At 63.3% G+C, this 17,455-nt stretch overlaps 1 protein-coding gene across 4 annotated transcripts in view; it reads right to left on the reverse strand.

Moving 5' to 3' along the window:
• The window catches only part of NAV1 (neuron navigator 1), a 94,817-nt gene that overhangs the window by 26,120 nt on the left and 51,242 nt on the right, over nucleotides 1-17,455 (reverse strand). For all 4 annotated transcript variants that reach the window (XM_054176275.1, XM_054176274.1, XM_054176273.1 and 1 more), the window contains 2 exons: nucleotides 13,403-13,505; nucleotides 8,648-9,013 (listed from right to left, as the gene is read on the reverse strand). In XM_054176275.1, the coding sequence (XP_054032250.1) occupies nucleotides 8,648-9,013; nucleotides 13,403-13,505 (469 nt within the window). The remainder of the gene's footprint in view (nucleotides 1-8,647; nucleotides 9,014-13,402; nucleotides 13,506-17,455) is intronic.

Here is a 17,455-nt window from a genome sequence, read left to right on the forward strand (position 1 = left end):
CACCAAAGCTGCACTTAGCGGAACAAGGGCAGCAGAGACCTTGCAGATGGGGAAATTGAGGCAGGGAAGGGGGAGTGTGACTCACTCAAGCTCAGCCAGAAGAGGATCAGCATCACATCCCTCCAGACAGCACAGCCTCTGGTTCCTGGCCCCCAGGTCCCCCAAGGTGTGGGGAGCTCCCCTCACAGGCACGTGTGGCCCCTGCAAGGGCAGACCTGTGGCCAGGCCGTGCCTCTGCTCCAGCTCTGTGCAGTGTGAGCCGGGTCTGATCTCCCCGAGGCAGGGAGGCCGAGGCTGTGAGGGTGTCAGCCAGCACCCACCCACCCCCACCCCTGAAGCCCAAGCACAGGCTTGGCAGCCATGCCAGCAGGGCTGTGAGCTCAGCCAGATTCCCTGCAGAGGGTCAGCGTGGGGTCACCCCTCCTCTGAGCCTCCCCCCAGGCACTGGAAACCCCAGAGGAAGCTGTCCCTGCGTGGGGATCCCCAGCTGCTCTGGAAGGTGACACACAGAGTCTCATTCAGGGCCACCGTGCCAGCTCTGCCGTGCCAGCTCCAGTGTGCCAGCTCCGCCGTGGCAGCTCCAGTGTGCCAGCTCTGCCGTGGCAGCTCCAGTGTGCCAGCTCTGCCGTGGCAGCTCCAGTGTGCCAGCTCCGCCGTGGCAGCGCCACAGGCTGCAGCAGCTGCATGCAGGGGCCGGAGCCCCAGGGCAGCGCTGGGCTGGGTGGGGGCCGCTGTGACTCAGCCCTGCTTGCAAAACTCCTCTCTCCTCATGTCTGGACAAGCTGGTGGCCTCGGACACCGCTGCCAGCAGCGGCCAGGGCCCTTCACAGGTGCCGGGGTGGCACCTGGCAAGCAGCAAAGCCAGGGTTTAAGCTCCCTGCATAGCAAATAGGAGGGCAGTCAGGTTTGGGGGGGCAGATCCCCCCCCAGGCGGCTCTCCCCCGGGGCATGGGGGCATGTGAGGTCTAGTTCTGGGCTCGGCTCTGCTCCATGTCCACACCCAGCCCCATCCAGGAGCTTCCCAAGCCATGGGCGTGCACTGACCCCAGGGTGCCCTGCACCCACTGAGCCCTGGAACCCCTCCCCACAACACCCTCTGTGTGCCTGCTCCAGGGGTTCAGGGTCTGCATCGGGGACCTTAAAACCGGGAGCCAGCTGCAACAGGCTTAGAGGAAGGACACAATGGTGGTGGTGACCAGGGGGGTTCTGAAGCCCCTTGCTGAGCCTGTCCCCCATCCCCAGCTGGAGGCAGGGAGCCTGTCCCCCCCGTTCCCAGCTGGAGGCAGGGAGCCTGTCCCCCCCGTTCCCAGCTGGAGGCAGGGAGCCTGTCCCCCCCGTTCCCAGCTGGAGGGAGAGACCCCCGAGCCCCGGCGCAGCAAATGTTTATCCATCGCCACTGCCCCAGCCGCTCCCCAGCGCCCCCGGCCAGCCAGGCTGGGGCCTCGCACACACGCCGGGCCACGTGCAGGGCCACGGCCGTGCCCCACGGGATGTCCCCAGCAAGAAATGACTTCATGTGCTCGCTGGGATGGTGCTGAGGGGTCAGGCCGGACCGGCCAAAGCCGAGCGAAGGGCGTTCGAGGGAAGGGAGCAGAGCGCCAGAGCCAATCCCGCTCGGAGCAGGAGAGGAGGGAGGCTGCTCCCCTGCTGCTCCCGGGGAGCTGAGCCAAACATCTGCTCCGGCCTGCCCCAGCACAAGGAGCTGTGAGGAGGCCGGAGCCAGGCCAGCCGGAGCCAGGCCAGCCGGAGCGCGGCGGGTGCCAGCTCCACAGCAGCCCTCCCAGGGGGTGCTGCCAGCAGCCACAGCCCCTCCAGAGATGACCACAGGCTCCGCGGCACCCAGCTGCCAACAGCACCATCGTGGTGGCATGGGATGGGTACCCAGGCCGTGTGAGCTGGACACACGTGCCAATCCCTGTGCCACGCCACATCCCACAGTCCCAATGCCAAAGGCTGCTGCCACGGCTCCACGTCATGCCCAGGAGCAGTCAGGACAGTCCCCAGCCCACAGGGGTTCTGCACTGGGAGGCAAAACAACCTCTGAACACCCAAAAGGACACCTCCAAATCACAGCAGCCCCAGGGGTGCACGAAGAGACCTCCCCAGAACACTGAAAGCCCCCAGGGGATGTGCACAGCCTGGGAGGCTCAGGGCAATACCTGCACACCCCAGCCCCTGCAGCACTCATGGATCACCAGGGATCAGCAGCAGCACTCCCACAGCCACTGCAGCGAGAAGGAGCTGAGTCAGCAGCCAGCCCCCCTCACTGCCTCCCTGCTCTCCTGGCCCTGTACTTGCAGATGGCAGGATTGGGCCCCACAGCACCCATGCTGTGGCAGAGGGGCAGAATGAGTCCAGCCTGGGCATCCCCATGGAATTCTGCCCCCGTGGGGTACTTGAGCAGCTCCAAGGATGAAGCCAGCTTAGCCCAGTTTGTCCCTGGGGACCTGACTTGGTGAGCTGCTCATCCCACAAACACCACCTAAGGGTGCATGGCTGAGCTGAGATTTCATGTCCTCACAGCTCACCTTGTGTACCAGAGCCAGGGAGAGAGGCTCTTCCTCCTCCTCCTCCTCTGTACCCCACAAAGAACAGCTCTGCCCTGACCCACTCGCAGCTGGCTGACATGGACAAGGCCACAGAGCAGGTCCCTCCAACCACCACCCAGCGTCCCCCACAGCATGAGGTACACCACAAGGAGGTGTTTGGACCCTGCTGAGCCCCTGCACTGGGTGCTGTGGCCTGATAGAGCCCCCTGGGGACATTCAGAGAGTCCCAGCACCCTCCCAGCAGCATCACCAGTTGTGGGGAAGCAGCTGAGGAACAGGGCAGACCCCAGGGGTCTGGCAAAAGCAGGGTGGTGGAAAGGGCAACACCAAACAGAGCGTGCTGCAAGCCCAAGGGATGTGGCAGGGCAAGGCAGGGACAAGATGCCACTTGTCACACCCTCAGCCCAGGATGCTGTCCTGCATGGGAGAGTACAAGCCCCACGGCCTCAGCACTCCCAAGCACAGCACCCAGCTGGCTCCTCAGCACCTCCCAGATGGCCTCAGGGAGCACCCAAGGGAGCCACATGCTCACTGCACCAGCACCCAGGACCCACCAGAGCTGCTCACATCAGGTCCCTGAGCACAGGGGGCACAGATCAGCCTGCAGCTGCACTGCAGGAACAGCAGTGGGGAAGGTGGCACTGCTCAGACATGCAGGATGTGGCCCGGAGGAAAGCAGGCAAAGCCCAGCTGGAACATTCTGCTCGGCTGCTCCCCACCTGCCCTGCACTGCCTGAGTCAGGCACAGGTCTGCACATGAAGCACTCACACTGCAGCACCACGGCCCCAGCACCACGGCCCCAGCACCACGGCCCCACCTGATGCCACGGCCCCAGCACCATGGCCCCTGCTAGCACCACGGCCCCAGCACCACGGCCCTGACACCATGGCCCCACCTAACACCACAGCCCCACCTAACGCCACGGCCCCAGCACCACGGCCCCAGCACCACGGCCCCAGCACCACGGCCCCACCTGATGCCACAACCCTAGCACCATGGCCCCTGCTAGCACCATGGCCCCAGCACCACGGCCCTGACACCATGGCCCCACCTAACACCACAGCCCCACCTAACGCCACGGCCCCAGCACCACGGCCCCACCTGACACCATGACCCCAGCACCACAGCCCCAGCACCATGACCCCAGCACCACGGCCCCAGCACCACGGCCCCAGCAGGCACCACAGCCCCAGCAGGCACCACAGCCCCAGCACCACGGGCCCAGCACCACGGGCCCAGCACCACGGGCCCACCTGACACCATGACCCCAGCACCACAGCCCCAGCACCACGGCCCCACCTGACACCATAACCCCAGCACCACAGCCCCAGCACCACGGCCCCAGCAGGCACCACAGCCCCAGCAGGCACCACAGCCCCAGCAGGCACCACAGCCCCAGCAGGCACCATGACCCCAGCACCACGGCCCCAGCACCACGGCCCCAGCTGACACCACAGCCCCAGCACCATGGCCCCACCTGACACCACGACCCCAGCCCCACAGCCCCAGCCCCACGGCCCCACCTGACGCCATGACCCCAGCACCATGGCACCAGCTAGCACCATGGCCCCAGCATCACGGCCCCAACACCATGGCCCCAGCTGACACCACAACCCCAGCACCATGGCCCCAGCACAGACCACAACCCCAGCATCACGGTCCCAGCTGGCACCACAACCCCAGCACAACAGCCCCAGCTGGCACCATAACCACAGCACCACGGCCCCAACACCACGGCCCCAGCTGGCACCACAACCCCCAGCACCATGGCCCCAGCACAGACCACAGCCCCAGCACCATGCCGTGGCCGTGGCCATACAGCCACAGAGGTTCCCTAGCAGTGGGTGCACACATGCTGGATGCACCCCCAGTGGGGTGCCCTTGATGGGTGACCCCCAGTGCCCAGGAAACATCCCCAGCCAGGCCAGGGGGTGGGAAAGCATCACTGGGAGCACTGCACCCTTCCAGAGACTGTCTGGAAGGCAGCAAACTGAGCAGCAGCAGGTGGGAACCTGAGCCTACAGCTGCCAATGAATTTTCAGTGCCAGGGAAACAACCCAGGGGTTGGTGCTGTCCCTGCCTGTACCCTGCCCAGTCCCTAAGGACAGGCAGGGGAGCAGCAGAGCAGCACCATCCCAGTGAGCACTGCCATGTTAAGCAGAGCTCTCTCCCCATGCCAGGCCATTCACACACCATGGTGCCAGCAGTGGCATGGGCACATTCCAGCCAGGCTGCTTCCAGCTGAGGGCTGCCCTCCTGCAGAGCACAAGGAGGATACAGTGACACGGGGAACAAAGGAAGGGTCTCACTGCCAAACAAGGAGGGCAAATCCAGAGCCCTCCAGACCCCAAAACCAGCAGCAGGCTTCTGATGGAGTGGAGCTGCAAGTGCCAGCCCAACAGCCACAGGCAAGCAGGCACCGGTGGGCAAAGAGCAAAGAGCCAGGAGGGCTGATACAGAAACTGCTGGGGGCTGGGCTGACCCAGCCGATCCCCACTCTCACCACCAGACCTCTCTCTGAGCTGGACCCCAGCACCCCACTGACTGCTCGTCTGGGCTCACCCCAACCACCATCCTGCCAAACTCACCCACCCCCCCACGGACGGAGCCCACACCCCAGCCATGCCTCACCTACCTTGGCCCTCTCTCCTCCCAGGCTGCCTCCCCAGCGAGCCACGGGGGCGCCGGCTCCCACCCCACGGCCCCGCAGCGCTGCGAGGGGGCTGTGGCACCGCGTCCTGGGCACCACCTCTGCCAGGGGGCTGTGGCACCGCGTCCTGGGCACCACCCCTGCCAGGGGGCTGTGGCACCGCGTCCTGGGCACCACCTCTGCCAGGGGGCTGTGGCACCGCGTCCCTCGAGCTGCCTCTGATCTGCCGTCTTGGCAGCCTGGCTGTGCGCCGGCGCAGGCAGCGAGGTGCTGCCCCGCGGCCGGGCTGGGGCCGATGGTCGCAGCTGCAGCACATCCCGCCCGGTGCATTAGCGGCACCGGGAGACAGCCTGCGGCGCTGCTGCCTTTCTAGGTCAGAGCCAGCGAGGAGGCTGCGTGAGGGGCTGTGAGGAGTGAGGGGATGTGAGGGGTGAGGGGCTGTGAGGGGTGAGGGGCTGTGAGGGGATGTGATGGTTGAGGGGCTGTGAGGGGATGCGATGGGTGAGGGGATGCGATGGGTGAGGGGATGCGATGGGTGAGGGGCTGTGAGGGGATGTGATGGGTGAGGGGCTGTGAGAGGATGCGATGGGTGAGGGGATGTGAGAGGATGTGATGGGTGAGGGGATGTGATGGGTGAAGGGCTGTAAGGGGCTGTGATGGGTGAGGGGCTGTGATGGGTGAGTGCTCCTGGCTGGCAGGGCAGCTCCTTGCCCTGGCTGGCTCTGGGGAGGAGGGGATGCCCCTGCTCCCTTACCCTGGTTCTGCACCCTGTGCCCACACTCCTGGACAGGGCATCCTGGGGTCTACCAGCACCCAAACAGGGACATCCTTTGGGGCCCTGCCATGCTGCCTGCTCTAGGGGACCCCACCTGAGTCCTGCTGTGGGACCATGAAGGAAGAAGCTGTGGCTAAGTTACTGCATGGCCTCATCCAGCAGCATGCCCCTGCTGCTGTGCTGCCCCAGCTGCCATCCTGCACCCACCTCTGGGGAGTAATACCCAGCAGAGAGCACCCAGCATGTCTCTGGCAGAGCACTGGGCATTTCCCTCGGGTCACACCCAGGGCATCATGCTCTGCACAGGAGCAGGGAGTGGGGCATCCAGCCCTGGCACTTGCTGGCCCAGCTCACTGTGGCACTGAAAGCCTCACCCACACTGGGGAACTGTGGTGCTGCCAGGGCCTCGTGGGAGCCTCAGCCATGCAGGGCTCCATCCCCAAAGCCTGGCCCTTCCCAGGAGAAGCGAGCCCTGCCTGGGGCACAGACAGTGCGAGCCCAGAGGTCCCAGCAGGGCTGACCCTGCCCACACTCTGCCTGTTCTGGCTGGTGGACAGGAGGTGCTGCTCTGGTTCACCCCTCCCAGCGCTGCCTCCAAGGACACCTCAAGGTTATCCTCCTGCACCAGCAGCTGCAAGATGAGGCTAGGAGTGAGACTGGGAGCAGTGCAGCCTTCATGCCCACAGCCAGACCCCCACTGCTGTCCCAGCCTTCCAGGGCAGCCCTTAGCCACCCCACTGCCCACCATACCCTGCAGTCCAGCCAGTGGCAGGTGGTGCCATGCCATGCCATGCCATGCCACCTTTGGCAGCCAAGCCATTGGGTGTGGTTCCCAAGAGGGGTCCACACTGAGCCAGCACAAGGCACTCCTGTCCACATGCACAGGGCAGCCCCCCATGGTCACCCCATGTGCCCACGGGGAGGCCAGGTCTGAGGTCCCCAGTGCCATGGACACTCACCCCCACACCAGAGCACTGCAGGGGCAGAGGCCAGCACAGGCACCCCTCAGTGTGTCCCCTCCAGCTGTGACCTGCTTCCAGGCCACATCTGGGTAGCACTGGCCCCCAGCTGGGTGTGAAGCCATGAGCTGTGCTCTGTCCTGCAACCAGCTGACGTGACTGTGGCCACCCCAGGAGGGCCAGAGCAGCACTGTCAGGAGGCCAAATTCCTCCTCCTGCTCTGGGACAACTCAAATGCTGCAGTTATTTATTTTCTCCTGTGCTGAAACAGGAAACCTCCAACATGCTGGAAGCCTGGACCCCGGCCAGGGCCGGGGGAACCTCCACAGCTCAGCAGGAGCCAGATGCGTCTGGAAGGAGAACGCAAGCCCTGGGCCTGCCGCGCTGTGCCCACCTGGCAGGAGGTGGCCCTGAGAGTGGAGGGACAGAGGCAAATGGGGGTCCCAGAAACAGGGGACCCCACTCAGCAGCACATCCTGCTCCACCATGGTCATGCCCACAGCCAGTGACACCTTGGTCCTTGATCCTAGCTGGGCTGCTGAGATCTCACCCAGTCAGTCCCCCCCCCAGGCCACCAGGACTCCTGGGTGGGCAAAGGACATCCCTTCAGTTCCAGGGTCAAAGGCAGCAGCCCACACCCACTGGTGTCAACTGGGAGAGCACTTCTGAAAGCAGCAGTGCTCAGCCAGCAGGGCTGGGGGCTCCTGCTGCCACACAGCACTCGCTCTTCCCAGCCCCCCGCTCTGGGGACACTCAGATCAAGCTGGACACTTCCTGCACCATGACAGCAGCATGCCCCACCTCAGGGGCTCATCAGCCCTGAGCAGCCCCAGCTGGCTCAGCAGCACCAGCACTGAGAGGGCCACACTGCCTTGCTGGTGGGAAAGCATCTCCTGGGATGCAGGGTCACAATCCACCGCCCCCAGCCAGCCTGGCTGTGACCTCTGTGCTCCTCCATCCACCCATGCCTGCTGTGCCTGATGCCCCTCAACCCACAGCCCAGACAGGCGCTGGGGATACCCTCAGGAGATCCCCAGCCTGTTGCAGCCACTGTTCAGAGGGCAGCTGCTGGATGCATGCAGGACTCCTTAGCTGACCAATTGCACACCACAAAGAACAACCCAGCCCCATTCCATGGGTGCCAAGAGCAACAGCCTCACCCTGGCACCTTAGGATTGGAACATGCTGCAGGAGCCACCTCCTGGACCTGCTGGCACCTCTCCCTGGCAAAAGATTTTAGCTTATAACTGTGGTTAAGAGTCTGGTAACAGAGAGTATAAAGCCAGCCCCCCTGACCAAGAGTTACTCTCTCCCACTCCTGGGTTAGGGACTTGGATAGGAATGGCTTCAGTTAGGGCTGCTGGGGGCTTCTGCTCCTGTCAGTTAGCCACTTCTGGTCAGGGCTTCGGTGCAGAGATGCTGCTGGGGATATGCTCAGGACTGCTGAGCAGTCCTTTGCTGCTTCCTCTCTTAAGGGCTTCTGGGACTCCTGCTCTAAGTGGGACTCTGAGACCCTGCAGTGCTGGAGATTCTACAAGGCAGCAGCAAGGGACTTCTGGGAGGACTTCTGAGACTCTCTGCTCTCTGCACGTCTGGAACCTCACTGCTCTGCGGCAGCAGGGTTGGCTCCTGCCTTCGTCACCCGCTGCAGCCCGGATCGGGGGAAAGCAAAGCAGCAGCAGCCCAGGCAGGAGCCCTGGCACAGGCACTTACCCCGTGGTGATATCCTCGTCCTCAGTCAGGGTCTTGCCCATCAGGTCGCTGTCGCTCATGTACCCCGACTTCAGCTCCACGTCGTCCGAGTCCAGCGCCTCCACCAGCTCCAGGCGGGAGATGTGGCTCAGCTTGCTGGGGCTGCGCATGGGCATGGTGTGGGAGTAGTGCGCCCGCTCGCCGTGCGCGTACCAGCCGGGGGCGCCCTCGGGCCGGCAGGTGCCCCCCAGCGAGGGCGCGTCGCCCGCCTGCAGCCGGGGGCTGGCCTGGCCGTAGCGCCAGGAGAGCGGCGAGGAGCGGTTGGACAGGCTGGAGACGCTGCGGGCGTTGGCCTCGTCGCTGTCGTAGCAGGGCATCTCCAGGGAGCTGCGGGCACAGCGGGCACAGGGGGTTAGGGCAGGGCACAGGGGCTTAGGGCAGGGCGCCGCAGGCCACAGGGGGTCAGGGCAGGGCACAGCGGGCACAAGGGCTTAGGACAGGGCACAGTGGGCACAAGGGCTTAGGACAGGGCGCTGCAGGCACAGGGGGTTAGGACAGGGTGCTGCGGGCCACAGGGGACTGCAAAAGCTCAGTTTTGAGGCAAGGCCAGAGGCTCCCAGGAGCATGGGCGAAGGGACATTCTCTGTCCTGGATGCCCTCCAGCTCAACTGGCATGGGATGGTGCCCCCTGTCAGGTATCAGCACAGCATCCCCTGCCCCAGGACCCACTGGGACATCCTCCATCGGTGTCTGGCGGTGCCAATTCTCCCCAGGGTCTGTGGAGTAGGACGTGGGATGCAATCAGCTCTGTGCCTCCACACCACCCCACAGAGGTTATGCTCCCCACAGGGCCCCAGCCACCCACCTCAGAGCAGGGGCTGGGGTGCCAGCAGGGCTGGTGACAAACATGCTGTAGGAGAGGGGTCAGCACCTCTCTGGAGACCAGCCCAACCCCAACCTGAGTTGTGATGACCCCTACTAATATGCATCCTTGAGTGGAAAGCCCAGAAGTGCTCCCCCATGGCCCAGCTGCTCCCCCTCAGCCATTTCACCTCCATCATTTCAAGGCTGCACCCCAGAATCACTCTGGGCCCAAGACAGAACAAACTGGAGTGGTGACAGGGGGACATGCTGGGGTGCAGAGGCTGTGAGAGAAAGGATGCTGAGGGCTTAACCAGGTAACAGGTCCCTGAATCAGCATCCCACACCAAACCCCTGCAGAGTGAACCTCCACATCTGGGCAGGAGGGGACATCCCAAGATAGGGCTGCCCAGCCCCATGAAGTTGCATCCAGTTCTGCAGCCCCTAATACAGGAAAGATCTGGAGGTGCTGGAAGGTGTCCAGAGCAGGGCCAGGAGGAGGAGCAGAGGGCTGGAGCTGCTCTGCTCTGCAGACAGCCTGAGAGAGTTGGGGGTTGTGCAGGCTGGAGAGGAGAAGGCTCCCAGGAGACCTCATTGTGGCCTTCCAGGATCTGCAGGGGGCTCCAGGAAAGCTGGGGAAGGACTTTGGAGGCTGTCAGGGAGGGATAGGACTGGGGGGGATGGAGCAGAACTAGAAGTGGGGAGATTGAGATTGGCTGTGAGGAAGAAGTTGTTGGCCAGGAGGGTGGTGAGAGCCTGGCACAGGCTGCCCAGGGAGGTGGTGGAAGCCTCCTGCCTGGAGGTGTTTGCAGCCAGGCTGGAGGTGGCTGTGAGCAACCTGCTGTGGTGTGAGGTGTCCCTGCCCATGGCAGGGGGTTGGAGCTGGCTGAGCCTTGGCGTCCCACAAGGGTGCAGCTCTCCGGCCAGCCCAGAGCCCATGGATGTGTCCCCAGTGGGGATGGAAGCCCAGTTCCTCCCCACACCTCTCAGGATGTATTCTGGGCAAATGGCAGCTGGGGAGTGATGATGCTGAAACTAAATTTAGACACCAAAAATGATTACTTCTTGGAAGAGCTACTTGGGAACCCACAGCCCTGGACTTGGCTCCAAGCGTTCACTCCCCAGCCTGGAACAGGCAGAGCAGCAAAAGCCAACCCCCGGCCGCGGTGCTGCATTTAAAACAGGGAACAACATACAAAAACTGAGGAAGTTTGGTAAAGCAGAACTCAAAGGGGCAGCTCAAAGGGTTCAGTTTCAGCCAGCAGCACAAAGGCTGCTTGAGGATGTTCTGCCGGCGGCTCGGAGCAGATGCAGACCACGTCCCCAAAAGCAAAGCACCAAGGAAGCTCGGGGCAGAGGCTGCCAGGAGCGCAGGGACAAAGCCGTGTCCCAGAGAGGAAACAGCAAAGGTTGAGCCCCCAGCTGCTGGATGTGAAGAATGCAGCGTGGGGAGCAAGAGTAACCTGAGGAGGGAATAAAGGGAGAGCCCAAGGCGGCCGCAAGGACGGCGGCGATGCGAGGCTCATGCAGAGGACCGCAGATGACATCGGCGGCAGAGACGCCGGTAGGAAACGCTCCCCAGAGCAGCACTCGCGGCTCCCTGAGCAATTACAGCACTGCAGGGAAGGGCTGACACAGCTCTGGGAAAGGAAAATCCAGCTCACAGCTGCCGAGGAGCTCCCAGAGGGATGTAGGGATCTGCCCAGGCTGCCAGAAGGTGGTGGACGAGAGCCCTCAGCACAGGCGGAGGAAGGCAGCAAACTCAGCTGCCATGGGCTGAGGGAAGCTCCTCGCGTGTCAAAGAGCCTCCTGAGGGACTGAACTCAGGGGTCAGTCGCCTCTCTCTGTGGCAGGGATCTGGCTGAGGCCTCCACCATGGGATGTACTCATAACTCATCAAGAAAAGGAAGTGAGAGCCAAGAGTCAAACCCCAGCAGCAACACTAATTTAATCAGCCTTAATATCCCTGCCCTACTTCCCTGAGAGCAGGGCTGGCAGAGGATCTGCCAAGGAGCTGAGTGCTGGGGCGAGAAGGCAGGGGGGGAAGTGTGACACAGATGAACACAGAGCCAGGAGAACACAAAGCAGCTCTGGTGGAGCTGGGAACCAGCTCCTGTGTCCAGCCAAGGGATCAGAGCTGCAACAGCCAATTCCAGGAAATGGGCAGCTCAGGGATGTTGCTGCAGCCCCCTGCCACCCCCCTGTGCCAGCACTCTGCTGCCAGCCCTCCTGCCCCAGTGGTGTGAATGCCACCCCCCTGTGCCAGCACTCTGCTGCCAGTCCTCCTGCCCCAGTGCTCTGATGCCACCCACCCTGTGCCAGCACTCTGCTGCCAGCCCTCCTGCCCCAGTGTTGTGATGCCACCCCCCTGTGCCAGCACTCTGCTGCCAGTCCTCCTGCCCCAGTGGTGTGATGCCACCCCCCTGTGCCAGCACTCTGCTCCAGCCCTCCTGCCCCAGTGTTGTGATGCCACCCCCCTGTGCCAGCACTCTGCTCCAGCCCTCCTGCCCCAGTGTTGCGATGCCACTCCCCCTGCCCCAGCACTCTGCTGCCAGCCCTCCTGCCCCAGTGTTGTGATGCCACCCCCCCTGTGCCAGCACTCTGCTCCAGCCCTCCTGCCCCAGTGTTGTGATGCCACTCCCCCTGCCCCAGCACTCTGCTCCAGTCCTCCTGCCCCAGTGCTCTGATGCCACTCCCCCTGCCCCAGCACTCTGCTCCAGCCCTCCTGCCCCAGTGTTGTGATGCCACCCCCCCTGTGCCAGCACTCTGCTCCAGTCCTCCTGCCCCAGTGTTGTGATGCCACCCCCCCTGTGCCAGCACTCTGCTCCAGTCCTCCTGCCCCAGTGTTGTGATGCCACTCCCCCTGCCCCAGTGTTCTGCTGCCAATCCTCCTGCCCCAGCGTTCTGCTGCCTTCAGCCCCCAAAAGAGGCAGAGAGTGCAGTGAGGATGAGCAAGGTCTAGAAGAGTTTGTGGCTTAGGAGGAGCTAAATGGAGCAGGCTGCTTCCTCCTGGACAAAGCTGAGGGAGGGGCAACCCAGGGCAGGTCTGTGATGATGATTGTGGGTGAAGGGGAGGGAGGAAGCTGCTGCCTTTTGCCTCCTGCAACACAAACAGGATGGAGGGAACCACGAGGTGGCAACAAACACCAGGAGAAGGATGGGAGCTGCACCCTGGGATCTCCTGGATGGCTGGCACCTGGCACAGACCCTCTGCAGAGCCCAAACGTGGCTGAGCCAGCGGGGTGGGAGCTGGGAGAGTGCCCTGGGCAGATGCCCCCTCCCCACCCGCAGCCCCCAGCCCAGGCTGAGAAGGGTCAGGACCTTCTGCCAGGCCTGAGGCTGGAGCCTCTGGAGAGACCCCAGGCACATCCTGCAGTGGTCTGAAGTGAGGGACAGGGCAGGACACAGGCAGCTCCAGGAAGGTGTCAGAGCTCTGAGCACAGGCAGACTGCTCTGGCTCACCAGACAGCAGTCACCCCTGGGGTGCTGCCAGCTCCACACTGGGCAGGGTACCCCACCTCTGCCTGTGGGCTGCTGGGCATTTGGACAGCTCTGTCTGAGGGTTTCTCTGTCATCAACTCCACACAGAGCAGAGAACAGCAGTCATGAGCTGTCCACACCTGAACACCAGAAACAGACCCCATCCCCTGCCTGGGGGCAACCAGCTCCCCTTGGTGCCACCCCCACTCATCCCCACTGCCCCTGAGCACACAAGGTAGAACTGCTCTGCTGCAGCCTCATGCATAACACCCCAAGGACTTGGGGGGCACCCCTCCAAGTCCCCTTACACAGGGGCCCCAGGCCACGGGGCAGGGATGGCTCCCTCCCACCTGCATGGTTGGCACTTCCCAGCCCCCACAGCCTCCCTCACTGCCCCGGGAAGGACACTGGTTGTGGAGTGTGCCAGGGCCTCACCTGTGAGACACCTGAGAGCCCCTCAGGCTGGACATGGTCTCCTCCAGGTTCTGCCGAAGGTCCAGCACGTTCTGCACTGTCCTCTTCCTCTGGGACTCAGGGTCTGCAAAGAGACAAGGTGGTGGCTTTGAAGGGATGAATGGCTCCTGCACCCCTCTGCCCACAGCTGTGCCCCTCAGCCCCTACCCACACCCCTCTGACCACAGCTGTGCCCCTCAGCCCCTACCCACACCCCTCTGCCCACAGCTGTGCCCCTCAGCCCCTACCCACACCCCTCTGCCCACAGCTGTGCCCCTCAGCCCCTTCTCACACCCCTCTGCCCACAGCTGTGCCCCTCAGCCCCTTCTCACACCCCTCTGTTCACAGCTGTGCCCCTCAGCCCCTTCCCACACCCCTCTGCCCACAGCTGTGCCCCTCAGCCCCTTCTCACACCCCTCTGCCCACAACTGTGCCCCTCAGCCCCTTCTCACACCCCTCTGCCCACAGCTGTGCCCCTCAGCCCCTTCTCACACCCCTCTGTTCACAGCTGTGCCCCTCAGCCCCTTCCCACACCCCTCTGCCCACAGCTGTGCCCCTCAGCCCCTACCCACACCCCTCTGCCCACAGCTGTGCCCCTCAGCCCCTACCCACACCCCTCTGCCCACAGCTGTGCCCCTCAGCCCCTACCCACACCCCTCTGCCCACAGCTGTGCCCCTCAGCCCCTACCCACACCCCTCTGCCCACAGCTGTGCCCCTCAGCCCCTACCCACACCCCTCTGCCCACAGCTGTGCCCCTCAGCCCCTACCCACACCCCTCTGCCCACAGCTGTGTCCCTCAGCCCCTTCCCACACCCCTCTGCCCACAGCTGTGCCCCTCAGCCCCTACCCATACCCCTCTGCCCACAGCTGTGCCCCTCAGCCCCTACCCACACCCCTCTGCCCACAGCTGTGCCCCTCAGCCCCTACCCACACCCCTCTGCCCACAGCTGTGCCCCTCAGCCCCTTCCCACACCCCTCTGCCCACAGCTGTGCCCCTCAGCCCCTACCCATACCCCTCTGCCCACAGCTGTGCCCCTCAGCCCCTTCTCACACCCCTCTGCCCACAGCTGTGCCCCTCAGCCCCTTCTCACACCCTTCTGCCCACAACTGTGCCCCTCAGCCCCTTCTCACACCCCTCTGTTCACAGCTGTGCCCCTCAGCCCCTACCCATACCCCTCTGCCCACAGCTGTGCCCCTCAGCCCCTTCCCACACCCCTCTGCCCACAGCTGTGCCCCTCAGCCCCTTCCCACACCCCTCTGTTCACAGCTGTGCCCCTCAGCCCCTTCCCACACCCCTCTGCCCACAGCTGTGCCCCTCAGCCCCTTCCCACACCCCTCTGTTCACAGCTGTGCCCCTCAGCCCCTTCCCACACCCCTCTGCCCACAGCTGTGCCCCTCAGCCCCTTCCCACACCCCTCTGTTCACAGCTGTGCTTCCCCAGCCTCTTCCCACATCCTGTGCCCCCCAGCTCTTGCTCAGTCTGCTGGGAAGGGACAGAACAGGGCTGCCACCAACTTGAGCTCCACCACCACGAAATGCCAAAGGTGCTGTGGCCAGGAGCAATGAGCTGGGCAGTGGCCAGCAGGGCTCAGGGGAGCTACATAGGGCCACAGGACCCACACAGGTGACAGGCCAGCTACAGACAGGTGAACCTGAAGTACTGTGACTCTGCTCCCTGGGGCCACACAAGAGCACTTGCCCTGCAGGAGCATCCTCAAACCTATCCCTGTGCCCCCCAGGCCAAAGCAGTGCCCTGGTGGTGGTGCCACAGCACCCAGCACACAGCCAGCAGGAGCTGAGGAGATGTTGGGGAGCAATCTGAGCCCCACTCCTGCCTCAGGCCCAGGGCAGAGGAGGCTGCTGCTGAGGAGCATCTGGTGGGACCAAGAGCCACACAGGCACAGCCTGGGGCTGGAAACCCCCAGCTGCATCTTCCCTGGGGCTTCAGCAGGCCTGCAGCCCATGCCATGGCTGTGCCCAGCACTGCCCACAGTGGGCACACAGGTACCCACACCACAGCCACTGTGCACCCCTGCACACACGAGTGCACACCCCACAGACACCCCCACACACAAGTGCACACCCCAGACACACACACACACGAGTGCACACCCCACAGACACACACACACACGAGTGCACACCCCACAGACACACACACACACGCGTGCACACCCCAGACACACACACACACGAGTGCACACCCCAGACACACACACACACACGAGTGCACACCCCACAGACACACACACACACGAGTGCTCACCCCACAGACACACACACACACGAGTGCACACCCCAGACACACACACACACGAGTGCACACCCCACAGACACACACACACACGAGTGCACACCCCAGACACACACACACACGAGTGCACACCCCACAGACACACACACACGAGTGCACACCCCAGACACACACACACACGAGTGCACACCCCACAGACACACACACACACGAGTGCACACCCCACAGACACACACACACATGAGTGCACACCCCACAGACACACACACACACGAGTGCACACCCCACAGACACACACACACACGAGTGCACACCCCACAGACACACACACACGAGTGCACACCCCACAGACACACACACACACGAGTGCACACCCCACAGACACACACACACACGAGTGCTCACCCCACAGACACACACACACACGAGTGCACACCCCAGACACACACACACACGAGTGCACACTCCAGACACACACACACACGAGTGCACACCCCACAGACACACACACACACGAGTGCACACCCCTCAGACACACACACACACGAGTGCACACCCCACAGACACACACACACGAGTGCACACCCCACAGACACACACACACACGAGTGCACACCCCACAGACACACACACACACGAGTGCACACCCCAGACTCACACACACACGAGTGCACACCCCACAGACACACACACACACGAGTGCACACCCCAGACACACACACACACACGAGTGCACACCCCACAGACACACACACACACGAGTGCACACCCCAGACACACACACACACACGAGTGCACACCCCACAGACACACACACACACGAGTGCACACCCCACAGACACACACACACACACGAGTGCACACCCCAGACTCACACACACACGAGTGCACACCCCAGACACACACACACACGAGTGCACACCCCACAGACACACACACACACGAGTGCACACCCCAGACACACACACACACGAGTGCACACCCCACAGACACACACACACACGAGTGCACACCCCACAGACACACACACACACGAGTGCACACCCCAGACACACACACACACGAGTGCACACCCCACAGACACACACACACACGAGTGCTCACCCCAGACTCACACACACACGAGTGCACACCCCAGACACACACACACACGAGTGCACACCCCACAGACACACACACACACGAGTGCACACCCCACAGACACACACACACACGAGTGCACACCCCAGACACACACACACACGAGTGCACACCCCACAGACACACACACACACGAGTGCACACCCCACAGACACACACACACACGAGTGCACACCCCAGACACACACACACACGAGTGCACACCCCACAGACACACACACACACGAGTGCACACCCCACAGACACACACACACACGAGTGCACACCCCACAGACACACACACACACGAGTGCTCACCCCAGACTCACACACACACGAGTGCACACCCCAGACACACACACACACGAGTGCACACCCCACAGACACACACACACACGAGTGCACACCCCAGACACACACACACACGAGTGCACACTCCAGACACACACACACACGAGTGCACACCCCAGACACACACACACACGAGTGCACACCCCAGACACACACACACACGAGTGCACACCCCACAGACACACACACACACACGAGTGCACACCCCACAGACAGACACACACATACGAGTGCACACCCCACAGACACACACACACACGAGTGCACACCCCAGACACACACACACACGAGTGCTCACCCCACAGACACAC

This window comes from Dryobates pubescens, chromosome 35, assembly GCF_014839835.1.
Source record: "Dryobates pubescens isolate bDryPub1 chromosome 35, bDryPub1.pri, whole genome shotgun sequence".
Classification (NCBI taxonomy): domain Eukaryota; kingdom Metazoa; phylum Chordata; class Aves; order Piciformes; family Picidae; genus Dryobates; species Dryobates pubescens.